The 23515-nt window shown below is 43.0% G+C and overlaps 1 protein-coding gene and 1 long non-coding RNA gene across 3 annotated transcripts; both read left to right on the top strand.

Annotated features, from left to right (window-relative positions):
* The first annotated feature begins 381 nt into the window (after nucleotides 1–381).
* Nucleotides 382–8432, top strand: MMP7 (matrix metallopeptidase 7). 2 transcript variants are annotated; one of them, XM_016187127.2, is made up of 6 exons: nucleotides 382–523; nucleotides 1614–1840; nucleotides 1921–2069; nucleotides 3756–3884; nucleotides 5223–5384; nucleotides 8189–8432. In XM_016187127.2, exons 1-6 carry the CDS (start codon nucleotides 431–433, stop codon nucleotides 8203–8205), a joined length of 777 nt encoding a protein of 258 aa, XP_016042613.1. In that variant the 5' UTR covers nucleotides 382–430; the 3' UTR covers nucleotides 8206–8432. The 2 variants fall into 2 exon arrangements, with proteins under 2 accessions (XP_016042613.1, XP_016042612.1); XM_016187126.2 differs by lacking the exon at nucleotides 8189–8432 and having other exon boundaries at nucleotides 5223–5752.
* Nucleotides 8433–12438: 4006 nt separating this feature from the next.
* LOC132534898 (uncharacterized) lies at nucleotides 12439–20636 on the top strand. Its single transcript, XR_009546661.1, has 3 exons — nucleotides 12439–13349; nucleotides 16746–16804; nucleotides 20544–20636. It is a non-coding gene; the product is annotated as an uncharacterized LOC132534898 (long non-coding RNA).
* The last annotated feature ends 2879 nt before the right edge of the window (nucleotides 20637–23515 follow it).

The raw sequence follows: 23515 nt of genomic DNA, 5'->3' as shown, positions 1-23515 counted from the left end.
AAGTAATGCTCTCGGTTATTTATTTTTCTTGCAGTGCTCGAGGACAAGCCCAGGACCTTGGTAAGGCATGCACTCCTAGCCAACTCTTAGGCCTCCCCTAAAATTTGACTAGAAGACTCGTCTGAATACCAGTTTGATCCTGGGAGATAAAATGCACTTTCTCATGGATTAAGTATATAGAGCAGATGGGGTGGGAGAGAGAATCCTTTGACAGACAAATGCAGCATGTGCGTCCTGCCAACAAAGACATACTATTTCCTCATTGTCATTAATGAGAAATGAATGCACTGAATTAAAAGTTCTGTAGACATTGAAAAGAGAGACAACACTTGAATGAGTCACCTGTTACCACATTCGAGGCTGAGAAAGTATATAAATCACTGGCCTCTGGCAAAGAATACCTAACAGACCTTGGTGGTGGACGGCAGTGATGTGGCTAGCTGTGCTGAGCACTGTGTGTCTGCTGCCCGGCTGCCTGGCCTTGCCGCTGCCCGGGGACACAAAAGACATGAGCCAGGCCCAGGTATGTCACAGACACACTCCCCAAGGACTCTGGGACTTGCCCTCTACAATAGGAAGCTATGAAGCAGACTTTGTCCTAGCCTTCCCAAACTGGGTGAGGTCCAGTGGAGGTACTCACTGTGGAGATGAAAGGCATGCTACTCAATTTCCCTAAACTTCAGGTTGTTTGATTGTTTTGCTGCCAGAGCTTCCTATCTGCAGAACTCCACAGCTCTAGGTAGACTATTTTTCCCAGATAGTTTATGATTTCAAAGAGAAAGGGAGAGAAGAGAGGGAAAGACACCATAGTACAGAAACTTTCCCCAGTGTCGTGGAGATCTGGCTCAAACCTGGGTTGTGTGCGTGACAAAGTAGGTGCACTTTCCAGGTGAACTGTCTTGCTGTCTTGACTATAATGTTAAGATGATTGAACTGGGGCCAAATCTTCACAAATCTTGGATGAATCTGGGTGCCTGTGTCTCTCCCCACAGGTGACTTTTTTATTTATTTATTTATTCCCTTTTGTTGCCTTTTATTGTTGTAGTTATTGTTGCTGTTATTGATGTCGTCGTTGTTGGATAAGACAGAAATGGAGAGAGGAGGGGAAGACGGGGAGAGAAAGATAGACACCTACAGACCTGCTTCACCACCTGTGAAGCGACTCCCCTGCAGGTGGGGAGCTGGGGGCTCGAACCAGGATCCTTATGCCGGTTCTTATACTTTGTGCCACATGCGCTTAACCCGCTGCGCTACTGCCTGACTCCCGAGGGTATCTGATGCTAAGGGGAGGTGTCAGGTAGACCCTAAAGGATATACCCAAGCCCTCTCATAAAAAAATATAAACAAACAAGCCTGTATTTTTTAAGTGTACAGTGCCTTCCTCAAAACACTTAATGATTTAGAAGAGAAAAAGAGGGTATCTTCTCTTTTGTCTGTGAAGTAAAATAACAGCTACTTGTATTAATACTTCATTTCTTCCCACTAGTGCACACTTATTTCACTTAGTGACTAGCTATTCCATCTACAAACCACTATTTGAATGCATAGAAATCAGAAACAAAAATGTGCAAACTACTGAAATAAGACAATAAACTATCGTTTTTTTCCAATAGGACTACCTCAGAAGATTTTATTCATCAAACTCAAAAGCAAAAGATGTCAATGATTTTGAAGTAAAACTCAAGAAGATGCAAAAATTCTTTCACCTGCCTATAACTGGCATCTTAAATTCCCATGTCATAGAAATAATGCAGAAACCCAGATGTGGGGTGCCAGATGTTGCAGAATACTCACTATTCCCAGAGAGCCCAAAATGGACCTCCAAAGTAGTCACCTACAGGTTAGTTTCTTTTAGTGGTTCATTTGGCAACAATAGCACTGTCTTCTTAAGAGGCCAACCATTTTCTTATCTGCGACTAGGATCACATCGTACACTAGAGACATGTCACCTGTTGTAGTGAATCAGCTAGTTGCAAAGGCTTTTGAGATGTGGAGCAAAGAGATACCACTGAGGTTCAAGAGAATTAGATGGGGAGTTGCTGATATCATGATTGGCTTTGCAAGAGGAGGTAAGAAAAATTCCTGGAGGATACTCTTGTGTTGTTTTCTTGTTGTATATTTCAGTGCCTTTTCCATTTCAAGATTTAAGGTATATATCAGGGGTCAGGTGCTGGTGCACCTGGTTAAGAGCACATGCTACCATTTACAAGGACCCAGGTTTGAACTCCTGCTCCCCACCTCCTAGTGTCTCTCTCACTTTCTGTCCCCCTTCTCTCCTCTGCTCTCAGTTTCTCTCTGTCCTATCAAATTAAAAAGAAAAAAGATATACATCAATGTTACCATTGTTTTTCATTGTAATTTGCTCACTTAGAGTCACTTTTTTATATCAGAAGACAGAAAATTATGGCCCAGAAGCCAAATCCTGCCCACTAGTCTGCTTTGTAAATAAATACATATTAGGACACAATAAAGGCCTTTCATTTTCTTCTTAATTATGACAGCTTAGAGGGGCACAATGGCACAAGTTAGCAATCATGACAAACAGGCCCATGAATCCTAGAGAACTTATTCTTCTGACTCTTATCAAAAAAGGTTGCTCAATTCCTATTTTGTAGCATGAGCAATAGACACGTATTTTGTATGAGTGAATCTCCATAGATAGTGGGAAAACATAAACACTGGGCCAGAGAAGGTCATTCAGTGTTGTGTATGGGCAATGCCCTGGGCTGTGGCCCTGTGTACTACACAGAGAAATAAAATATGGGGCCGGGGAGGCAGCAGACTGTTTCCGTAAAAGACTTTCATGCCTGAAGCTCAGCTCCCATGTTCAGTCACCGGCACCACCGTAAATCAGAGCTGATCAGTGCTCTGGTGTATGTCTTTCTCTCTACCTCTCATTAAAAAATAATAAATAAAATAGTAAAGAAAGAAAGAAAATGTCTGGATATCATCAACATTAAGCTAAGAAAAGGGGTTATAGTTTCTAGAGGTCTTAGGTGATCCTCCTGATAGGAAATAACTGTGACTTGGCCAGTTCTACATAATGAAAAATTAGAAAATAGAGACTTTCATATCAGGGCTTAAGAAAATATATCCCATATGCATATAGTATTGTTAATTCATAGTGTTTCATGATGCAGACTTAGAGGAAACATACTGATCCTTTTGGTGTGTTTTGAGATTGAGATGCCAGGGTGGTGTGGATTTAGTTCAAATCTGAATTTCACTCACCATATTGTGTCAGCACTGAGGAGCCTGTTAGGAAAAATACTAATCTTGTCACTCATTTAAGAACTGAGTGAAGTGGATACAATCTGAATCCAATCTGAAAACAAATAGCTCACAAATACAAACGTTATCCTAATCCACTGAAAGACCCTTTCAACGTGGTCTCTTCACAGAGGTTGTCTACTATACCCACAAAGAATACATGAGATTTTTAGGAATAATCGCAGTAAATGTGCACAAGTGACTTGCTGAAGGCAGTCCCTCTGGCCAAGCAAGTGATCAAATTTAGCAATGGTGCAGCCACAGGTTGGCTATGACTGTATTTACAACCCTATAACCAGTGGACCTTCAGTATAAGGTACGTAACAATGCTGAGTGGTGGCTGTATCAGAGAGTAAGTGCCTGTGAGGGACATCCAAGCACTCTCTGTGCGCCACTGCCTTCTTCTCACCAGCCACACCGCTGACCCTTCTAGCCTCGGTGATCACGAGGCAGGCACTAAAGGCAGCTCTCATGTCTTCTTCCAGCTCACGGGGATGCTTATCCCTTTGACGGACCTGGGCACATCTTGGCGCATGCCTTTGCCCCCGGACCAGGCCTGGGGGGAGACGCACACTTTGACAAGGACGAGTTCTGGACTGATGGCAGCAAAATAGGTATGGTAGCCATGTCTCTGGTTCTCAGTCACCTTTGAAAACTCCAAATGTCCTATCTTTAATTTGATAACTGATAAACAATAATGATTAGCTTGGCCTGGGAAGACAACATAATGGTTCTGCAAAAGATTGTCATGCCCGAGTCTCCAAGGTCCCAGATTCAATCCCCAGCACCACTGTAAACTAGAGCTGAGCAGTACTTTGGTCTTTCTCTCTGTAGCACTCTCTCTCTCTAAAATAAAATAAAATACTTTTGAAATGCTTATTATTAGATCCCTTGCTAACTGCTAACTACTACGGTGTGCTTCATTTCACTTATCACTAAAATACTACAGAGTTAACAAGCAGAGTTGAAAAGCCCAACATTCACACCCCTAAAAGTGAAACATATGAGTATAACTTTGGACTCCTCATAAAGTCTAGCTGCTCAGCCTACTAAACCTAACAGCAGCTTACTGTTGACTAGAAGCCTGGCCAATAACATAGAATTAACACCAATTCCATATGTTATATGTATTATATACTGTATATTAAATAATAAACTAAAGAAAAGAAAATCACTTAGAAAGTCACAAGGTAGGGGGCCAGGTGGTGGGACACTTGGTTGAGCACATATGTTACAATGTGCAGGGACCCAGGTACAAGCCCCCAGTCCCCACATGCATGGGGAAAGTTTCACAAGTGGTGAAACAGTGCTGTAGATATCTCTGTCTCTCTCCCTCTCTATCTTCCCCTTCCTCTCAACTTCTAGCTGTCTCTATCCAATAAATAAAATAATAAAAATAAATAAATAAATAAATAAGCAAACATTTTTTTAAAAAAAGAATAAAATCGCAAAGTAGAAAAAAATGCATTTGCGGTGCCGAGGGGCAGGGTAGGTGACAGCACATCTGCTTACGTGCATATATTACCAGTATTACAGTGCATATATTACCAGTATTACAGTGCATATATTACCAGTATTACGTGCATATATTACCAGTATTACAGTGCACTTAGTACTATGCACAAGGACCCAGGTTCAAGCCCCCACTCTTCACCTGCAACAAGGATGTTTCAAAGCAGTGAAACAGGTCTGCAGGTGTCTTTCTTTCTCTCCCTCTTTGTCTTCCCCTTCTCTCTCAATTTCTGTCCTATTAAATAAAAAAATAGGAAGAAAAAAAGGAAAAATGACCACCCAAGCAGTAGATTTGTAGTGCCAGTACCAAGTCCAAGTGATAACCCTGGGCGGGGGGAGTTGGTACTTCTAAGTGTATATTATATTGTTTCTTATAATAAGTATATGTTTTGTTGACATAGTTATGTTTAATAGTTTGTATGTGTCACTGTTTGTTGTAGGAATTAACTTCTTGTTTGCTGCAACTCATGAATTTGGCCATTCTTTGGGTCTGGGTCATTCTTCTGACCCTAATGCTGTGATGTTCCCAACCTATGGAAATGGAGACCCTCAGGATTTCAGACTTTCACAGGATGATATTGAAGGCATACAGAAATTATATGGTAATACTCATTGTTTCAAATAAGGGCATTTCACACTGTCTTCTTGGGGAATCCCTGGATAAGAATGAAGAGTGGATATTTGCCTGGAAAAACACAGTGAGACTTAATATCTGATAGTTTATTTGGGAAGAAATATGAAATCTAAATATTAGAAAACTTGTCAAGCTATTCAAGACTCCAAACTACACTAAGTTTTCAGTAACAGATCATCAATTAATGTGCTTTTAAAAGCAGTTTATAAAGGAAAAAAAACAACATAATGATATCTTTAAGATCACTGATCAATCTTTCCAGCAAAATATCAGGATGATAACAAAACACTGCTAAAAAAGATCACTTAAAAATCTTTGCAAGGGGAGTCGGGCAGTGGCGCAGTGGGTTAAGCGCATGTGGCGCAAAGCACAAGGACCAGCGTAAGGATCCCAGTTTGAGCCCCCGGCTCCCCACCTGCAGGAGAGTCGCTTCACAGGCGGTGAAGCAGATCTGCAGGTGTCTATCTTTCTCTCCCCCTCTCTGTCTTCCCCTCCTCTCTCCATTTCTCTCTGTCCTATCCAACATTGAACAACATCAACAATGGCAATAATAATAACCACAACGAGGCTACAACAACAAGGGCAACAAAAAGGGGGGGAAATGGCCTCTAGGAGTGGTGGATTCATGTTGCAGGCACCGAGCCCAGCAGTAACCCTGGAGGAAAAAAAAAAATCTTTGCAAGATCAAAGGAGCAATGAACATACTTCTGTAGCCTAGGATAATTCCTCAGAGAACATTATTTCTCTAGGATAATGGATTTAAAATATCAGTTGAACATGGGACTTATTAAAAAAAAAACCTCACACGCATAAATTGCATTCCCAGAACTCTACTAATGCTATAGAAATTCCCCAAAAAGAGTGTTACGGAAAAACGAGTTCAAGAACCATAACCGACTGAGTTTCAGGTGTCCAGGATAATAAAGGAAACCTGACAAACTTTGTCTACTCAGTGCTTCCTAAATTGCAGTCCTTTCTATGAAACAGCCATTGAGTTCCCAAAGAATGTCAAAGAACACACTTTGAGGGGGGACATTATACAACTGTACCTGACTCAAGGAACTACTATCATTAGAAGGGCTCACAGGGGGCTGGGTGGTGATGCAGCTGATTGAGTGCACAGGTTAGTGTGCAAGGACCTGGGTTCAAGCCCTTGGTCCCCACCTGTAGGGGGGAAGCTTCAGGAGTGGTGAAGTAGTGCTGCTGTCTGTCTCCCCACCCCTCTAGATTTCTATCTGGCTTTAGCTAATAAATAAATAGAATATTTTTTTAAAGGCTTAGAAAACTGAATGCTTGGAAAGTTATCACCAAGAAACCTCCAAGGTTATCGCTGGGGCTTGGTGCCTGCACTACAAATCCAGTGCTCTGGGAGGCCATTTTGTTTTCTGTTGTTATTGCTGCTGCTGTTGTTGGAGAGGACAGAGAAAAATTGAGAGAAAAGGGGAAGACAGAGGGGGAGAGAAAGACACCTGCAGACTTGCTTCGCCACTTGTGAAGTGACCCCCCTGCAGGTGGGGAGCCGGGGGCTCGAACCAGGATCCTTATGCCTGTCCTTGCACTTTGTGCCACATACGCTTAACCTGCTGCGCTACCGCCCAACTCCCTGGACTTATGTTTTCTGTTCACACATCCTCTTGGATTTATGAGTTCCCTAAACTAATAACCTCTAAAATTAAATCCTATTTTCATTTGTCTAGAAGTAATCACTTTTTTAAAAAAAATTTCCCCTTTTGTTGCCCTTGTTGTTTATCTTCATTGTTGTTGTTATTGTTGTTGGATAGGACAGAGAGACATCAAGAGAGGAGGGGAAGACAGAGAGGGGGAGAGGAAGATAGACACCTGCAGACCTGCTTCACCACCTGTGAAGCGAACCCCTGGGTGGGGAGTCAGGGGCTCAAACTGGGATCCTTACGCCAGTCCTTGGACTTTGCACCATGTGCTCTTAACCCACTGAGCCACCACCTGGCTCCCACTTTTCAATGTTGACTATGGGCATATCTTTATATAATACTGAAGGAATTAATGCATCAGTTTTATTTCTTCATAGTAAACTGAAAAGCCTTCTTCAGAATTGTTTTTAGTCTCTAATTGTCAGCATGTAGGGGAGTCACTTCACAAGTGGTGAAGCAGGTCTGCAGATATCTGTCTTTCTCTCCCCCTCTCTGTCTTCCCTTCCTGTCTCCATTTCTATCTGTCCTATCCAACAATGATGACAACAATAACAACAATAACTACAACAATAAAACAGCAAGGGCAACAAAAGGGAATAAATAAATAATAGAATTTTTTTTTAAAAAGAAAACATAAGTCCAAAAGAATCTGATTAAACATGCGATGCAAGATGTTTTCTTCAAAATAATAAAAGTCTTACTATTTCCATGTCAAGTATCTGCAATAGGTGGAGGGATTCTTGTGCACTAGTTCTTTCACTCCAGCAATCCAATGAGTCATTATTCCCACTTAGAAGGTTGCTGGTTTCACACTAAGAAACACTGAGTAGTGACTTACCCAAGGTCTCACAGCTGGTAAAGCAGAAGCAAGAGGCCCAAGACCTACACTCTACACACAATACTATCTTCTTAGACTGCATGCCATTCTTTAGAACTTTGGTTCCAGGCACAGAAAAATAAGGCTGAATGAGATCGTACATACTCTGCCACTTCCAGTGTTTTTATAATTTATGATGGCTTTTGTGTTTTGAACCATGGTAGAATGTCCTGGTTTTGGGTTTTTTTTTTTGTTTTATTTTGTTTTGTTTTTCTCTCCCAGCAGGAGTGGAAAATCATTAGAAATTTCATGAAGAACAACTACTCATTCATTGAGTTCTGGTACTACTGGTCCCCACCCAGAGTTAAGAACCACTGTCCCTGCTCTCCAGTTAGCACTTCTTGGATTGCACTTGACTTTGCACCTATCTCTCTCTCCTCAGGAGATAAATTCCTTTATACCTGTGTTATGTACAGCAATGACTTGCACTGATAGATGTAAATAAATGTTAAATGAAAAAGTAAATAAATTTTTACTCCATTTTAAAAGTGATTTATATTTGAGAACACTTTCTGTGCCAAGAGAAGATATGTTATACCATGAAATCAAAGAGTAACATGTAAAAAAAAAAAAAAAAGAAGCCCACCACATGTTTTTCGTACTCAGCTGCACCTAACCCAACACCTAGTAGGTAAGTTAGAACACCAAACTTTTATCATTGCTCTTACTGCAGTTCAAAGATGCACAGAGTTCCCCTTAACCTTTTGATCCAAGCTCTCACTGTTAGTATACTGGGAAGTTCAGTTTTCTCCCACAAAATGCCTGTGAATTTCCAAAGACTTACATCCTCATATTCACTTCTGGAGCTAAGTTTCTACTCTGGATCCCCTAGTTTTACTGCCTCTCCTGCCAGCGCTGTCCTATGGTTTCTCCTCAGTCCCATGCCAGCCCATACATTACCTCTCCCTTTTGGCTCTTACTTCTCCAAGCAAGTCCTACAGAGCCTTTGCAAGACTGTTGACATTGCTGAAAACTTGCACCAGTGGTGAAACCTTATATTGTACAAGATTTATCAAATAGAAAAAATAAATAAAATTGAAGGAGGAGATAGCATCATGGTTAGGCAAAGAGCCTCTCATGCCTGAGGCTCCAAGGTCCCAAGTTCAATCCCCCACACCACCATAAACTAGAGCTGACCAGTGCTCTGGTAAAATAATAAGTAAAATGGATAAAATTGACTATTATCCTCCCCACCTTTCAAATACTGCTGCAGGTATATATCAAAAAGTATGTATAAGTTGGGCAAAATGTGAAATACATGTGATAGGAGTTCAAATATGCTTTTAAAATATCAGAGAACAAATCTGTAATACCGAATGAAAAGGAAGTTAGATGTAATTGGGTTCATGTTCCTAATCTTACAAATGATGAAACAAACAGGTGCAAGTCAACTGTTGTAACAGTAAATAAGCACATGCTTTTCGCATTTCAGTTTGGGCAGCAGAAGGTGGCACATATATATTGCAGTTGAGACATGTACCGGTTTTATTTTATGTTGAGTTTTATTTATTGATAAAGTTGAGAGGGACTGAAGAGAGAGGGAGAGAGCTGCAGCACTGCTTCACCACTTGTAAAGTTCCCACCACTTTTGCCCCCTCCCTGTACCCCCACCAGTGGGGATCGAGGGTTTGGACCTGGATCCTTGCACACTGTGATGTGTGCACTCGGTCAGTTATACCACCACCTGCACCCAGGTATCAGTTGTTCTCATCTGCCTTGAATTAGTTCACCTACTTCTGGGGACAGTGACAGCCCCTTCCCTTTGTACATAGGCCTCATGGGCATGGCTAAGAATGCCGAGGGTGAGAGAGACAGACAGACAGACACTACCTTTCAAACCATGATATTTTGGAGTCTCTACACCTACATATAGCAGCAGGTAGATCAGCTGTCCCATTCTTGCATCAGGAGGAAAAGAGTGTGAAGTCTGAATGTGCCTCAAAACAATAGGTCCCCGAGACCTATTTTCTGTCTATAATAGAGGAAACTGACAGTTGTACTGTAAACCATGATCCCACCATAAAGTGAGAAAAATGAGTGAAAGATAATTTTTTTTTAATTCTCAGAGTAACCGGGAAATGTTATGCATGTACAAACTACTGTATTTAGAGTCAAATGTAAAACATTAATTCCCCAATAAAGAAATTAAAAAATAAAAAAATAAATTTCTCAGAGAAAACAGAATAAGGCCTAGGCACTAACTTACTGGATCGCTAAGGTGAGGAGCCTTTTTCCAGCCCAGTAGGAGTTGTGTCAATAGAAACCACTGAGTTCGAACCCCGGCTCCTCACCTGCAGGGGAGTCCCTTCACAGGCGGTGAAGCAGGTCTGCAGGTGTCTATCTTTCTCTCCTCCTGTCTGTCTTCCCCTCTTCTCTCCATTTCTCTCTGTCCTATCCAACAACGACAACAACAATAATAACTACAACAATAAAAAAAAAAAAAAAAGAAACCACTGAGTCCAGTGCATTTACTAGTCTTTGATGCTCTGAAAGGGAGGTTTTTATTTCTTGCTGACCTGCCATTCTATTCCATCATTCCCTCTTGAATGCAGGCAGTCTCCACCTGCTGGAGGGGCACACCTCACCCAGAGATCTGGCCTTAGATGATTGCAGCACCTAGTCAGGACTTGGGATCGTCAGCAGGCAGTGGTGGCACTCCGCTGACAGGAAGAAAGGTGAATGTGTGCAGCCTGGGAGGAAGTCATTGACTACAGCCCTATACTTCCAAGCATGAGGGCCCAAGTTCCAGCCCCAGCATAGCGGGTGGCGAAATCACGCTCTGATTCTTTCTCTTCTCTCCCTCTCTTTCTCTCATAAAAAAATTAATTTTTTAAATTTTTTTCTTTTTAATATTCCCTTTTGTTGCTCTTGTTTTATTGTTGTAATTACTATTGCTATTATTGAGGTTGTTGTTGTTGGATAGTACAGAGAGAAATGGAGAGAGGAGGGGAAGACAGAGAGGGAGAGAAAGACAGACACCTGAAGACCTGATTCACCACTTGTGAAGCAACTCCCCTGCAGGTGGGGAGCCGGGGGCTCGAACCAGGACCCTTATGCTGGTCCTTGCGCATTGCACCACCTGCGCTTAACCCGCTGCCCTACCGCCTGACTCCCAAATAAATCTTTTTTTAAGGGTGAACTAGAAGGGTCACTTTTCTGCAGTGCTCTTTCTCTCCATTCATTTTATAATAATAATAATAAATCAAGTTTTTTAAAATATTTATTCCCTTTTGTTGTCCTTGTTGTTTATTGTTGTTGTTACTGATGTCGTCATTGTTGGATAGGACAGAGAGAAATGAAGATAGGAGGGGAAGACAGAGAGGGAGAGAGAAAGACACCTGCAGACCTGCTTCACTGCTTGTGAAGCGACTCCCCTGCAGGTGGGGAGCCGGGGGCTCGAACCAGGATCCGTATGCCGGTCCTTGTGCTTGGTGTCACGTGCACTTATCCCACTGCACTGCCACCCGACTCCCAAAAAATCAAATTTTAACCAAGCACACACCTACATCTGCAGATGAGAACTCTCATCCTTCTTGCTCTGTCTTTGTGTTCAAACTCAAGTCATGGGGATGTGGGCAAATGTGCTGTGTACAATTTCTAGGCCACCTCCTTGAAAATGCAGCCTCTTCCCCTCACTTTCTCACTCCATCTCCTCAGTGTCTGGAACATTATAATTGATGGGTAAAGGGCACAAAGAGTGGGCTGAAGTGAAACTGAAGGTTGAGAAGTTTAATTAGCAACCGACAGTTTATAAACTCAGTCTACAGGCTGGTACCATTTTGCAGAGGTTTAAAAACTAGTAAAGACCTGGATTTCTTTCCTATTTTTGTGATATATATATATATTTTTTTTCCTCCAGGGTTATCGCTGAGACTTAGTGCCTGCATTATGAATCCACTGCTCCTGGAGGCTATTTTGTTGCCCTTGTTTTACTGTTGTAGTTATTGTTGTTATTGCTGTAGTTGTTGTTGGATAGGACAGAGAGAAATCAAGAGAGGAGGTAAAGACAGAGGGGGAGAGAAAGACAGACACCTGTAGACCTGCTTCACCACTTGTGAAGCGACTCCCCTGCAGGCATGGGGCCAGGGGCTTGAATAGGATCCTTACACTGGTCCTTGCACTTCGTGCCATGTGCTTAAGATACGTATTTTCGTAGAAATATTATGTGACCAAAAAAGGTAAAGAAGAAATATTACATGACAGATTATGTTTAATACTCTCACTTTACAAAATAAATGTTATCATGCCAATGACTTAAATAGTCCATTAAATCCAAAAATCTGTGACTCATCAGAGAAGAGCACAGGGACAGCAGAGGTTGTAGCTAAGGGACTCACAAAATGAGATCTTGTTCTCTAGGAAGTTAACTGAAGTGGAATCCTTGTGAATTATGAAGTCTCCTGTATAAACTCCTATCAGGAAAGGATAGGGGTCAGGAATAACTTCCAAGCTTTAAGAAATATTTACCACTCTAAGAATGACAAAGCGCCATTAAAGAGAAACATATTCTACCTATGTGACTTTCTTCTCCATGATTGTTAGAAATGAGCTTCTGAGCTATGATGTGCAGAATTGAGCACAGCACAGATAGCAGGCAGTGCTTCAGCAATCACCAAGCATTTGGGGTAGGCGAGACTCATTATCTCCCACCCTGTTACAAGGTCCTTAGAGAGGTGATGTATTCTAAATACTTCCCAGATGCCAGCCTTGTATCCTGAGTTGAATGTTATTCCTACTTGCTCCTCTCCTCTCCCTTTATCCTGGATCCAGAGAGGAAAATATCTCTTGCACTTCTAACCATCTAGGCTCTTTCTAAAACCTGAACTAACACAAGGAGTATTCCAGTCCTGTCTGTCATTGTGCATGGTGGTTTAGGCTTCCAGCAGAAAGTGTTCCTGCAAACAAGGAGCGGACTTGTCGCCTCTGTTACCCAGCAGGAGTCGGACATCTCCTCTACCGTCTTCTGCTGTTGAAAGGAATCACCCAGAGTAGGTGAGGAACAATACATTCCACCTTTTTGTAGGAAGAGCTGTGCAATCTGCTGTCATGTCTTTGAACCGCCACACGAGGTCACCCTTTCCCCTTTTGAAATTGTCCGTCATTTAACGCTGGAGATGTTCGTCTTAATTCTTAAGTATATTTACTACACCAAAAATGCTGTATGGCTCAACCAAGATAAATGTCATTGTTTCTTTGGTGTTAATACTGCTTTTTCCTGCAATTATAGAAGACTGCCATGTATTTCTGATGGTTCTAGATGTGACCGAGCTGCTCTGGGCACTAGCAGCTTAAGAACGTGAGTTGCTCCTTGTTTTGACCTCAACCTGAAGGGCAGTTGCAATGTACTCTGGAACTTAATTGGCAGTGACAGTTCTTGTTTTGCATGGTATCTTATTTTCTGTTATTATCTTGATTTTTTCCTGCTGCTAATGAGCAATGCTACTTATCTTTGAACATTGCTCAATAAACAGCAAAGTTATTGAACATTTATATTACTTCTAAGTGTTTCTCTAGTTTTTTTTATTTATTTATTTTTTTGCCTCAAGGGTTATCACTGGGGCTTGGTGCCTGCACTATGAATCCACTGCTCCTGTGGCTTTTTTTCTTCTTCAATTTTTTTTGGATAGGACAGAAAGAAATTGAGAGAGGAGGAGGAGATAAGAGAGGGAGAAAGACAGACACCTGCAGACCTGCTTCACTGCTTGTGAAGCGACCCCCCATAGGTGGGAAGCAGGGGCTTGTGCCTGCATCTTTGCACACGTGTATACTCAACCAGGTGCACCACTGCCCAGCCCCCTCAGTGTTAGTACCTTGGTCTGAACCTCCAGTGTGATATAAAGCATTATGATTATGATTATCATTATGACTTTGTGTTGTTCCTGGTCTTAAGCAAATACTTCTCAATTTTTCCCAGATAAGAAGTTAAATATTGGGTGGGGGTAGATACCATAATGGTTATGCAAAGAGACTCATGTCTAAGGCTCCAAAGTCCCAGGTTCAATCCTCTACACCACCATAAACCAGAGCTGAGTAGCGCTCTGGTAAAAAAACAACAACAAAAAAAAAAGGCTAAATATTTTTCTGGGGCTGAGTGAGGACAGTGCTGTTAGTGTCTCTCTTCGTCTCTTTGCTTCTTTCTGTGTGTCTCACCTTCTATCTAAAAGGAAAACAACTTCCACAGCAACAACAAAAATAGCCCCTGGAGCGCAGAGGAGTCATTATGCAGGCACTGAGTCCTAGCAATAACCCACTTGGCAGTAAATAAAGTTTCTACTAACTAACACCTGCAGACCTACTTCACCTCTTGTGAAGCAACCCCCTGCAGGGGGTCGAACCAGAATCCTTGTGTCAGACCTTGAGCTTCGCACTATGTGCGCTTAGCCCAGTACGTTACTGCCTGCCCCTTGCCCCCGTCCTCTCTTTTCCTGTTTTTTGTTTTTCTTAATCCTCCTTCTCCTTATCCTCCCGCTCCCCCCTCCATGTTTTTGGGGAAAACAATGGCCTATAAGACTTGGGTTGACACATGGGTACAATTTCTCATCTCCCAGTGATAGGTATCTGCACACCACTCCCACCACCAAAAATTAAGTCCTTTACCATCAGCACTGGGTCCCCAGCAGCCAGCCAGCCAGCCAACCCCCTCCTTACTGCCCCCCCCCCCAGCCCTTCATTTTTTGGCTGCAATAGACCAGACCCAGTCCAAGTTTCAGACTTCGTTTTTCCTTTGTTTCTGAAACAACACCTGTGATATATGGTATTCCTGTTGCTCCTTCTGGCTTACCTCAGCTAACATCATTCCTTTGTTCTGTCCAAGATATAGAAAAGGGAGAAGATTTCATCATTAATTACAGCTAAATCGTAGTCCACTGGGTATATTATATATACTACACCTTTCTTTGTCATTTATCTGTCATTGAGCATCTAGATTATTTCCAAGGTTGAATTACTACAAATTGTGCTACTATGAATATAGATGTACATAGATCTCTTCGGATGGGTGGTGATGTGTTCTTTGGGCAACTCCATAGAAGAATTGTTGAGTCAGGGCAGGTTCATTTGAAGAGCTGGTTTTCAAACCCACTTTCCTAAAATAGATTTGCCTTTGTAATTGGGAGCTCCTTGGAAACTGGACAATAAACACATGCATTTCACTTTCATGTTAATTACAACATTAATGTTGAGCAATCTGCAGAAATTACTGTGGAGAGAATCTTCCTCTGTGAACTTCTCCCTCAAAGACAGAAGTTCAAAATAGAAAAACACACAGCTTAATCCAATATGAGAGTTGCATCAGAATGTGGTGGGTTTTTTGTTTTTTTTTGTCTTGGGAATCATTGCTGATTAGCCAGGCCTTCTTCCCTTCCTGTAACCATCCTCATTGTTTGTAGGTCCTTTGTGCCATGTGCGCTTAACTCGCTGCACTATCGCCCAACCCCGATGATTCATATTTTTGTATTAAAAAATATCAATAGGGGGTCGGGCGGTAGTGCAGTGGGTTAAGCACATATTGTGAAATGCAAGGAGTGGTGCAAGGATCCCTGTTCGAGCCCTGGCTCCCCTCCTGCAGGGGAGTTGCTTCACAAGCAGTGAAGCAGGTCTGCAGGTGTCTTTCTCTCCCCCTCTGTCTTCCCCTCCTCTCTCCATTTCTCTCTGTCCTATCCAACAACAGCAGAAACAATGGCAACAATAACAACAACAAGAAGGGCAACAAAATGGAAAAAATGGCCTCCAGGAGCGGTGGATTTGTGGTGCAGGCACTGAGCCCCAGCAATAACCCTGGAGGCAAAAAAAAAAAATCTACAGTAAATTTTTTTAAAAGACAAGAAATGTTTCTGCCACAAGTAGTTTGAGAAGCCCTTTCATAAAGGACTTCTGTCATATTAACCTTAAAATTCTACTTACAATATGTTACATTCTTAAATATCCTCCAAATTACAGTCCCATGTTTGCCAGTTGAAGAGTGTGAACACTAACATATTTTTAGCACCTACCATACTTTTAGTTGTTAACATTTAAATACTTGCAGTCCCTATAGAAGAGTTATAAATAAATCTTGCATAACATTCTGAATGAATATTCAAAAAATGATGTTATAGCCTACATAAAAAGTATGCAACCTGGGAGGCTGGGCGGTAGCACAGCGGGTTAAGCGCACATGGCACAAAGCACAAGGACAGGTGTAAGGATCCTGGTTCAAGCCTCTGGCTCCCCACCTTCAGGGGGATCACTTCACAGGTGTTAAAGCAGGTCTGCAGGTGTCTGTCTTTCTCTCCCCCATTCTGTCTTCCCCTCCTCTCTCCATTTTTCTCTGTCGTATCCAACAACGATGACATCAATAACAACAGCAACAATAAAAACAAGGGCAACAAAAGGGAAAATAAATAAATATAATAATAATTTTTTAAGAAATAGAAAATAATAATGAAACACTCCTCCAAATTTCTACAAAACTGTATGCATAAAAACAAAGTAAACATAGAGACTAAAATAAATGTCTGTAAAGAAAAATCCAGCTACTAGCTGTGATTACGTGGGGGAGAGGGGTAACACAGAACTTCTTTTTATGTCCTTCTGAACACTGTTTAAAAAATTTCAACATTACCGTAATACTTTTTGGGGGGAGTGGAATGATAAACCCAATAAAATTACATTTTAAAAGCAGATATAAATTGTCTAAGTATTCCAGGAAGCACTGATCAGGATGCATGTATGAATAATCTCTTTATTTTAGGTATTCTTTAGAACTCAACCTCACAAAATTATCCGCACATCTTTGTTTCAGCTACAGAAACTGAAAACCTTATGTGGTCAAACAGAAGTCATTTTCATGTGATGTAGAAGGTAAGAAAGGAACTAAAGAAAAGAAATATCTTTAAGACTTTTCTTTAAAAGAAATTGATGGGGTCAGGGGGTGGCGCAGTGGGTTAAGCGCATGTGGCACAAAGCGCAAGGATCAGCGTAAGGACCCCAGTTCGAGCCCCCGGCTCCCCACCTGCAGGGGAGTCACTTCACAGGTGGTGAAGCAAGTCTGCAGGTGTCTGTCTTTCACTCCCCCTTTCGGTCTCCCCCTCCTCTCTCCATCTCTGTCCTATCCAACAACAAACAACATCAACAATGGTAATAATAATAACCACAACGAGGCTACAACAAGGGCAACAAAAGGGGGAAAAAATGGCCTCCAGGAGCGGTGGATTCATGGTGCAGGCGCCGAGCCCAGCAATAACCCTGGAGGAAAAAAAAAAAAAAGAAATTGACAGTCCAACATCAAGTCCTCAGAACAGTTTGCCTTGTCATTGTCCCATACTGGGAGTCCTGAGTTCAAGCGCCACTGATGGACAAATCACAGAGATTAGTTAAGCAGGCTAGGAATAGAGTGTGTGTGTGTGGGGGGAATGCAGTGCCTAAAGCAAACAGCTCTGATGTTACCAGATCTTTCAGTATTTCAAGAGAATTCAAACTTTTTTTTTCCTTTGCACAATTCCACTGCTCCTGATAGTTTTCTTCCTTTCTTTCTCCCTTCCTTCCTTCTTTCCTTTCCTCCTTCCTCCCTTTCCTTCCTTCCTTCCTTCCTTCCTTCCTTCCTTCCTTCCTTCCTTCTTTCCTTAGATAGAGGGTGAGAGACAAAGAGACAGAGAAAGGGAGACTGCAGCACCATTCCACAACTCGTGAGGCTTCCCTCTTACAGGTGTCCCCATGTCATGTCCAGGGGCTGGAACCTGGGTCATCTCACCTGGTGAAGTGCTTGCTGTGGTGCATATGACACCTCCTGGTCTCCCAGAAAATCAGATATATATTTTTTGAGTCTACATTTTAGCAACTTAAAAAAGAAATAGAGGAGCATAGAGCACCACGTGTGAAGCTTTCCCTTTCCCTCCCATGTGGCAGCCACAGTCCCAGCAGAGATCCTTGCACATGATAAAGTGTGTGTTCAGGTGTGTTATCTTCCTGTTCCTTCAGATATGTTTGTGTCCTCACCACAAATTTTCTTCTTTGGTTAATTTTGCCGTGGTAGTTAGCAATGAAAGCTTTGCTGTAGAACTTGCTTGTGTTCTAGTGCAGCTAAGAATAATGGCCTGGGGACAGGCAACCCACGGGAGTCAGGCTGTAGTGCAAAGCACAAGGACCAGTGTAAGGGTCCCGGTTCAAGCCCCCGGCTCCCCACCTGCACGGGGGTTGCTTCACAGGCGGTGAAGCAGGTCTGCAGGTGTCTATCTTTCTCTCCCCCTCTGTCTTCCCCTCCTCTCTCCAATTCTCTCTGTCCTATCCAACAACGATGACACAGTAATAATTACAACAATAAAACAACCAGGGCAACATAAGAGAATAAATAAATAAATAAATAAATAAAACACCCAAGGGCAGTGTATTAGCAGTGGCTTTAAATAGGAAAGGGAAGGAAAGTGAATCTCTGTGGTCTTCTACAGGGGAAAAATAATTCAGAGCAGGAACTGAGCAACAACCTGGGATTTAGCAATGGAATGGCTTGAGGGGCTTCCCACACCCACACCAGGCAGCCTCTCAACTCCTGTCACTTCCTGCTGGTGTCCTTATGACTGCAGAACCCCACCTAGAACTCACATTGAAAACCCACTCTTCGAATGCCAATGCAGGCACAGCTCTCACTGCATTGCAAGAAGTTATTCCTTTAAATTTATAGCTCACTCAGAATTCTCTTTCCTGACCTGTTTCTAGAGGAAACTTCAACTATGCAATTCATTGTTCTGTTTTTAAAATATTATAGTGATTTTGCCTTTCATTGCTATTGTTTTTTTATTGTTGTTGTAGTTATTATAGTTGGTGTTATTGATGTCATTGTTGTTGGACAGGACAGAGAGAAACATTATACTATCTACCCTTGTCCCCATTTCCTCTTTAAGTGACAAAAAAAATCTGTGGGGTAGATTTTAGTGGCTCATTCAGAAGTAGTTTCTACCACCCCTATGTAGAAATCAAAAACCTTGAAGCCACCACTGGGGTCTGTCTTTTGATTTTTACTTTTTCTATAGTATCCATTATGCAAGGGGCCAAGTGGTGGCACACCTGGTTGCAAATGTTACAACACACAAAGACCCAGGTTCAAGCTCCTGGTCCCCACCTGCAGGAGAAAAGCTTCACAAGCAGTGAAACAGGGCTGCAGGTGGCTCTCTGTCTCTCTTCCTCTCTATCCTCCCCTCCCCTCTCCATTTCTATCTCTATCTAATAGATAAATAGATAATAAATTTTTTTAAATAACTATGATGCTTTCTCCCCAGTCTGCAGTCTGTAATTTTATGATGCAGACAGGCCTATGTAGCTCACTGCTGCTCCCAGCACCTGTACTATATGGTATATGCCATGTCCTCAGCCAACTTGTCCATATTAGCTTATGATGCAGACAGGCCTGTGTGGCTCACTGCTACTCCCAGCACCTGTACTATATGGTATATGCCATGTATTCAGCCAACTTGTCCATATTAGCTTATGATGCAGACAGGCCTGTGTAGCTCACTGCTGCTCCCAGCACCTGTACTATATGGTATATGCCATGTACTCAGCCAACTTGTCCATATTAGCTTATGTAACGAATGAATGTGTGGTGGTTCTAACCTCAGATTCATCCTCAGGTAATCTTAAATCACAGACACAGAGGAGAATTACAGAGTGAATGGGAAAGATAGGCTATTGAGAATAGTATCAGGTTGGCTGCTCTCAGTCTCCCCTAGCTTCATAGACTGCTTTCTATGTGATGGGAAGTGTGTTAGGCGCTCAAGTACAAATATAAAGACACAGACCCTGGCTGCAATGTATCCTTCCCCATGAACATGACATTATTCTGTTACAATTTACTGTAACTTTTTCTGCATCTGTCTTTGTTTTTCCCATTTATTTGGTGGAAACAGAAAAAAAAAAAAAACCAAAGAGGTAGAGGGAGAAAGAGATGCCTACAGCACTGCCTTATTGCTCATGAAGCGCCCCCCTTGCAGGTGGAGACAGGAGGTCTTGAACTTGGGTCCTTGTGCATAGTAATATGTGTAATTGGGTCCACCAGTGCACAGCCCTTCTGCATCTGTCTTGCCACTAGATTGGACATCATCCAGCAAATACTAGGCACTTAGGGACAGTTGGTAAACATCTTAACAGAGACTGTACCTACTGGGGAGAAAAGATTTAACTAACTTGGGGCTGAGAGATAGTTCAGCTAGTGGAGTGCACTTTGCTGGGAGTGAGGACTTGGATTTGAACCTCTTCTCAACACAAGCATGCATCTACACTGGGAAACTTACTGAGTGGTGCTATGCTGTCTGTCCTCTCCATTTCTCTCTCTTGAAGAAGAAGAAGGAAGATAAGAGTCCACTAGGAGTAGTAGAATTGTGCAGAGCTCATGTTGGCAAAAAAAAAAAAAAAAAAAAAAAGTCATAACCAACTGTATATAGTCAGGATGCTTAGTTTCAAGAAAATAAGACGCTTATTGATACGGCATTAAAAGGAGTGATTAAAGATTTTGCTTAACTCTCAGAGATACTAGAGGGTGTAGAGAATCAATGAGAAGACGTTCTCCTCCAGTTCTCTTTGCTAGCTCATGACTAACACCTTTTTTCAGGTTCAGTGTACATTCTCCAGGAAGCTGGAGTGGAATGAGACGTGAGCTGAGGAGGTGTTGAGGAGCGGATGTCTGCTAGACAATTTCTCCTGGGACCACAGGTGACTGCTCCCCTCCACTGTCTGGTTTTGGTTCCACAGATGTGAATGTGCTAGCTTAGCTTAACACTCACTATATTGCATAGCTGTGGGTGGGGCCATGCTTTCATGGGGGGGGGGGGGCGCAAGAAACTAGAGTTCTGTCTTCTTTGGAGCTCCTAGGTTGAGTCAGGACTCCCTGGGGGAAGATTCTGTTTGAGATAGTCTCAAGCTTAGACCTCATTGCTTTGCCAATGTCACTGAGGTGATGTGGATGGTTAAAGAACCACACAGCGGCACTCTTCAGGCTCTCTTATCTCTTGTTGGCTCCCTCTCTGTCTCCTGTCTGACCACTCAAGGTTTCCAAGTCTGCCAGCACTTTGCTGCCCGTGTGTCTGCTCCTGCTCCTGCTCTTTGCTCTGCTTAGGCTGCTTTCTGATCTCCTCCTGGGCACTTTTCACTCACTCCTCAAGGTTCCCATCATATCTCAACTTTTCCTCAACTGTGGAGGCAGATGCTAATACTCTAATCCTTCTCATGCAGCAAGTCCCCACTTAACATCAGTGATAGATAGATAGATACACAGGGTCTTAGACTCATGACAAGTCGCCACTTAACATCAGTGATAGATAGATAGGGTCTTAGACTCATGACAAGTCGCCACTTAACATCAGTGATAGATAGATAGATAGATAGATAGGGTCTTAGACTCATGACAAGTCGCCACTTAACATCAGTGATAGATAGATAGGGTCTTAAACTCATGACAAGTCGCCACTTAACATCAGTGATAGATAGATAGATAGATAGATAGGGTCTTAGACTCATGACAAGTCACCACTTAACATCAGTGATAGATAGATAGGGTCTTAGACTCATGACAAGTACCCACTTAACATCAGTGATAGATAGGTAGATAGGGTCTTAGACTCATGACAAAATGGCATATGATGAAAGCAGGCTCTCAAATAACTTAATTTTATTTATTTATTTTTTTAACCAGAGCACTGCTCAACTCTGGTTTATGGTGGTTCAGGGGATTGAACGTGGGTCTCTGGAGCCTCAGGCATGAAAGACGCTGCATAACCATTATGCTGTCTAATCCTGTCCCTCAAACAACTTTTTAAAAGGTATTTTATTTATTTAGCCTCCAGGGTTATCATTTTGGCTGGGTGCCTGCACTACAAATCCGCTCCTGGTGATCCATTTTTCCCACTGTTGTTGCTGTTATTGTTGTTGGTAGATAGATCAGAGAGGAAGGGAAGACAGAGAGGAGGAGAAAGACACCTGCAGACCTGCTTCACCACTTGTGTTGGAGACTCAAACCGGGATCCTTATGGTGGTCCTTGCGCTTTGCACTATGTGTGCTTACCCCATTGCGCTACCGACCGGCCCCCAAGGTACTTTATTTTAATGAGAGACAGGTCCTGAGAGAGAGCTACACAGAGAGACTGGAACACTGATCAACTGTCTTACGGTGGTGCTGGAGAGTGAACCTGGGACCTCAGAGTATCAGCCATGAAAGGTGTTTGCATAACCATTATGCTCTCTCCCCAACCCTCTCAAATAGCTTAAAAAAAACAAAACTCAAGAATTGTAAGAAAGAGAGCAAGGTATACAGATGCCAGGAAGCAGCACACTGTACCTGAGATAACTGAAGTTCGTCTGGAAAGCCGGGCTGAGTCTGGATTATGAAACGCTTGAGGAGTGAGGTCAACAGTCATTAGAACGAACTGTCCTTAAATCAGACCCTCGGGAGTCGGGCTGTAGCGCAGCGGGTTAAGCGCAGGTGGCGCAAAGCACAAGGACCGGCCTAAGGATCCCGGTTCGAACCCCGGCTCCCCACCTGCAGGGAAGTCGCTTCACAGGCGGTGAAGCAGGTCTGCAGGTGTCTATCTTTCTCTCCTCCTCTCTGTCTTCCCCTCCTCTCTCCATTTCTCTCTGTCCTATCCAACAATGACAACAATAATAACTACAACAATAAAACAAGGGCAGCAAAAGGGAATAAATAAAATATTTTTAAAAAATTTAAAAAAAATCAGACCCTCAACCACCCCCACCCTGAGTTAAATACTATAACCAAAACTTAAATGTGCTGTTTTTGCTTTTTGATAAGGGAGCCAGATGCCAAGGGAGTATTTGTAGATTCCATTGAGTTAGCACTTGGTAAAAGCAGGACGGTGGCCACTTTGAAAGCATTGTCTCAGATTACAGAAAGCTTTTGGGGGTATAACTTTGGTGGTGTGGCCTTGATGGTCTTAAATCTGGGACAGTGCATGGTGGTGGAGGTGTCGCTGTGATAGTAAGTGCCCTGATCCGGGGTGTCCTGCACTAGTTTGGGGCAGGTCACCTGGGGATATGCATCCAGAGGTGAGAAACCCCGTGGACAGTCCCTGCTTGGGAAACAGACAGAGGCAGCGGGTATTCTGCACCGCGAGCCAGGAGCTTTCTCCCTGTGCCGGGTCACTGCAGGCCCACCCCTGAGCTCCGATCCCCACCCGAAAATTACTCTTCAAAGACTTCCTTCCGGGCCCAGCAAAACCCAGAGCGCTCGGTTTCAGAAGAGGCGATCCTGCTCACTTTTACCCAAACAAAACTTCCGAAAAGAAAGGAAACTGCGTGGTGGGAGTTCAGAGGCCAGGCGACCCGCAATAGCTGGGCTGGTCTCCACCGCCTGACCACAGGCCCTACACGGCGAAGGCCCAGCCCCTGAGACCAAGCTCCGCCTCCGACTCCAAGCCCCGCCCCACGTTGTCTCCCGTCCCTGCCTGCGAGCCCCACCCGCTTGGTGGCTCCGCCCCGAGTCTTTTTACCCGCCCTCGATCACGAGTCACGCTTGCGCGCTGGCCCCTCCAGGCCCTCAAGCCACGCCCCACCGTAAACCTGGGCCGCCCT

This window comes from Erinaceus europaeus, chromosome 20 (assembly GCF_950295315.1).
Source record: "Erinaceus europaeus chromosome 20, mEriEur2.1, whole genome shotgun sequence".
NCBI classification, from domain to species: Eukaryota; Metazoa; Chordata; class Mammalia; order Eulipotyphla; family Erinaceidae; genus Erinaceus; species Erinaceus europaeus.
Note: the sequence above shows the minus strand (reverse complement) of the source record. Positions and strands in the feature narration are given on the sequence as shown.

What these genes read in the sequence shown, in the direction of transcription:
- MMP7 (XM_016187126.2), top strand. Translation starts at nt 431, where the DNA reads ATGTGGCTAGCTGTGCTGAGCACTGTGTGTCTGCTGCCCGGCTGCCTG. An exon ending in TCCAAAGTAGTCACCTACAG is followed by an intron (nt 1,841 to 1,920) that starts GTTAGTTTCTTT and finishes ATCTGCGACTAG; the next exon opens with GATCACATCGTACACTAGAG. An exon ending in GACTGATGGCAGCAAAATAG is followed by an intron (nt 3,885 to 5,222) that starts GTATGGTAGCCA and finishes TGTTTGTTGTAG; the next exon opens with GAATTAACTTCTTGTTTGCT.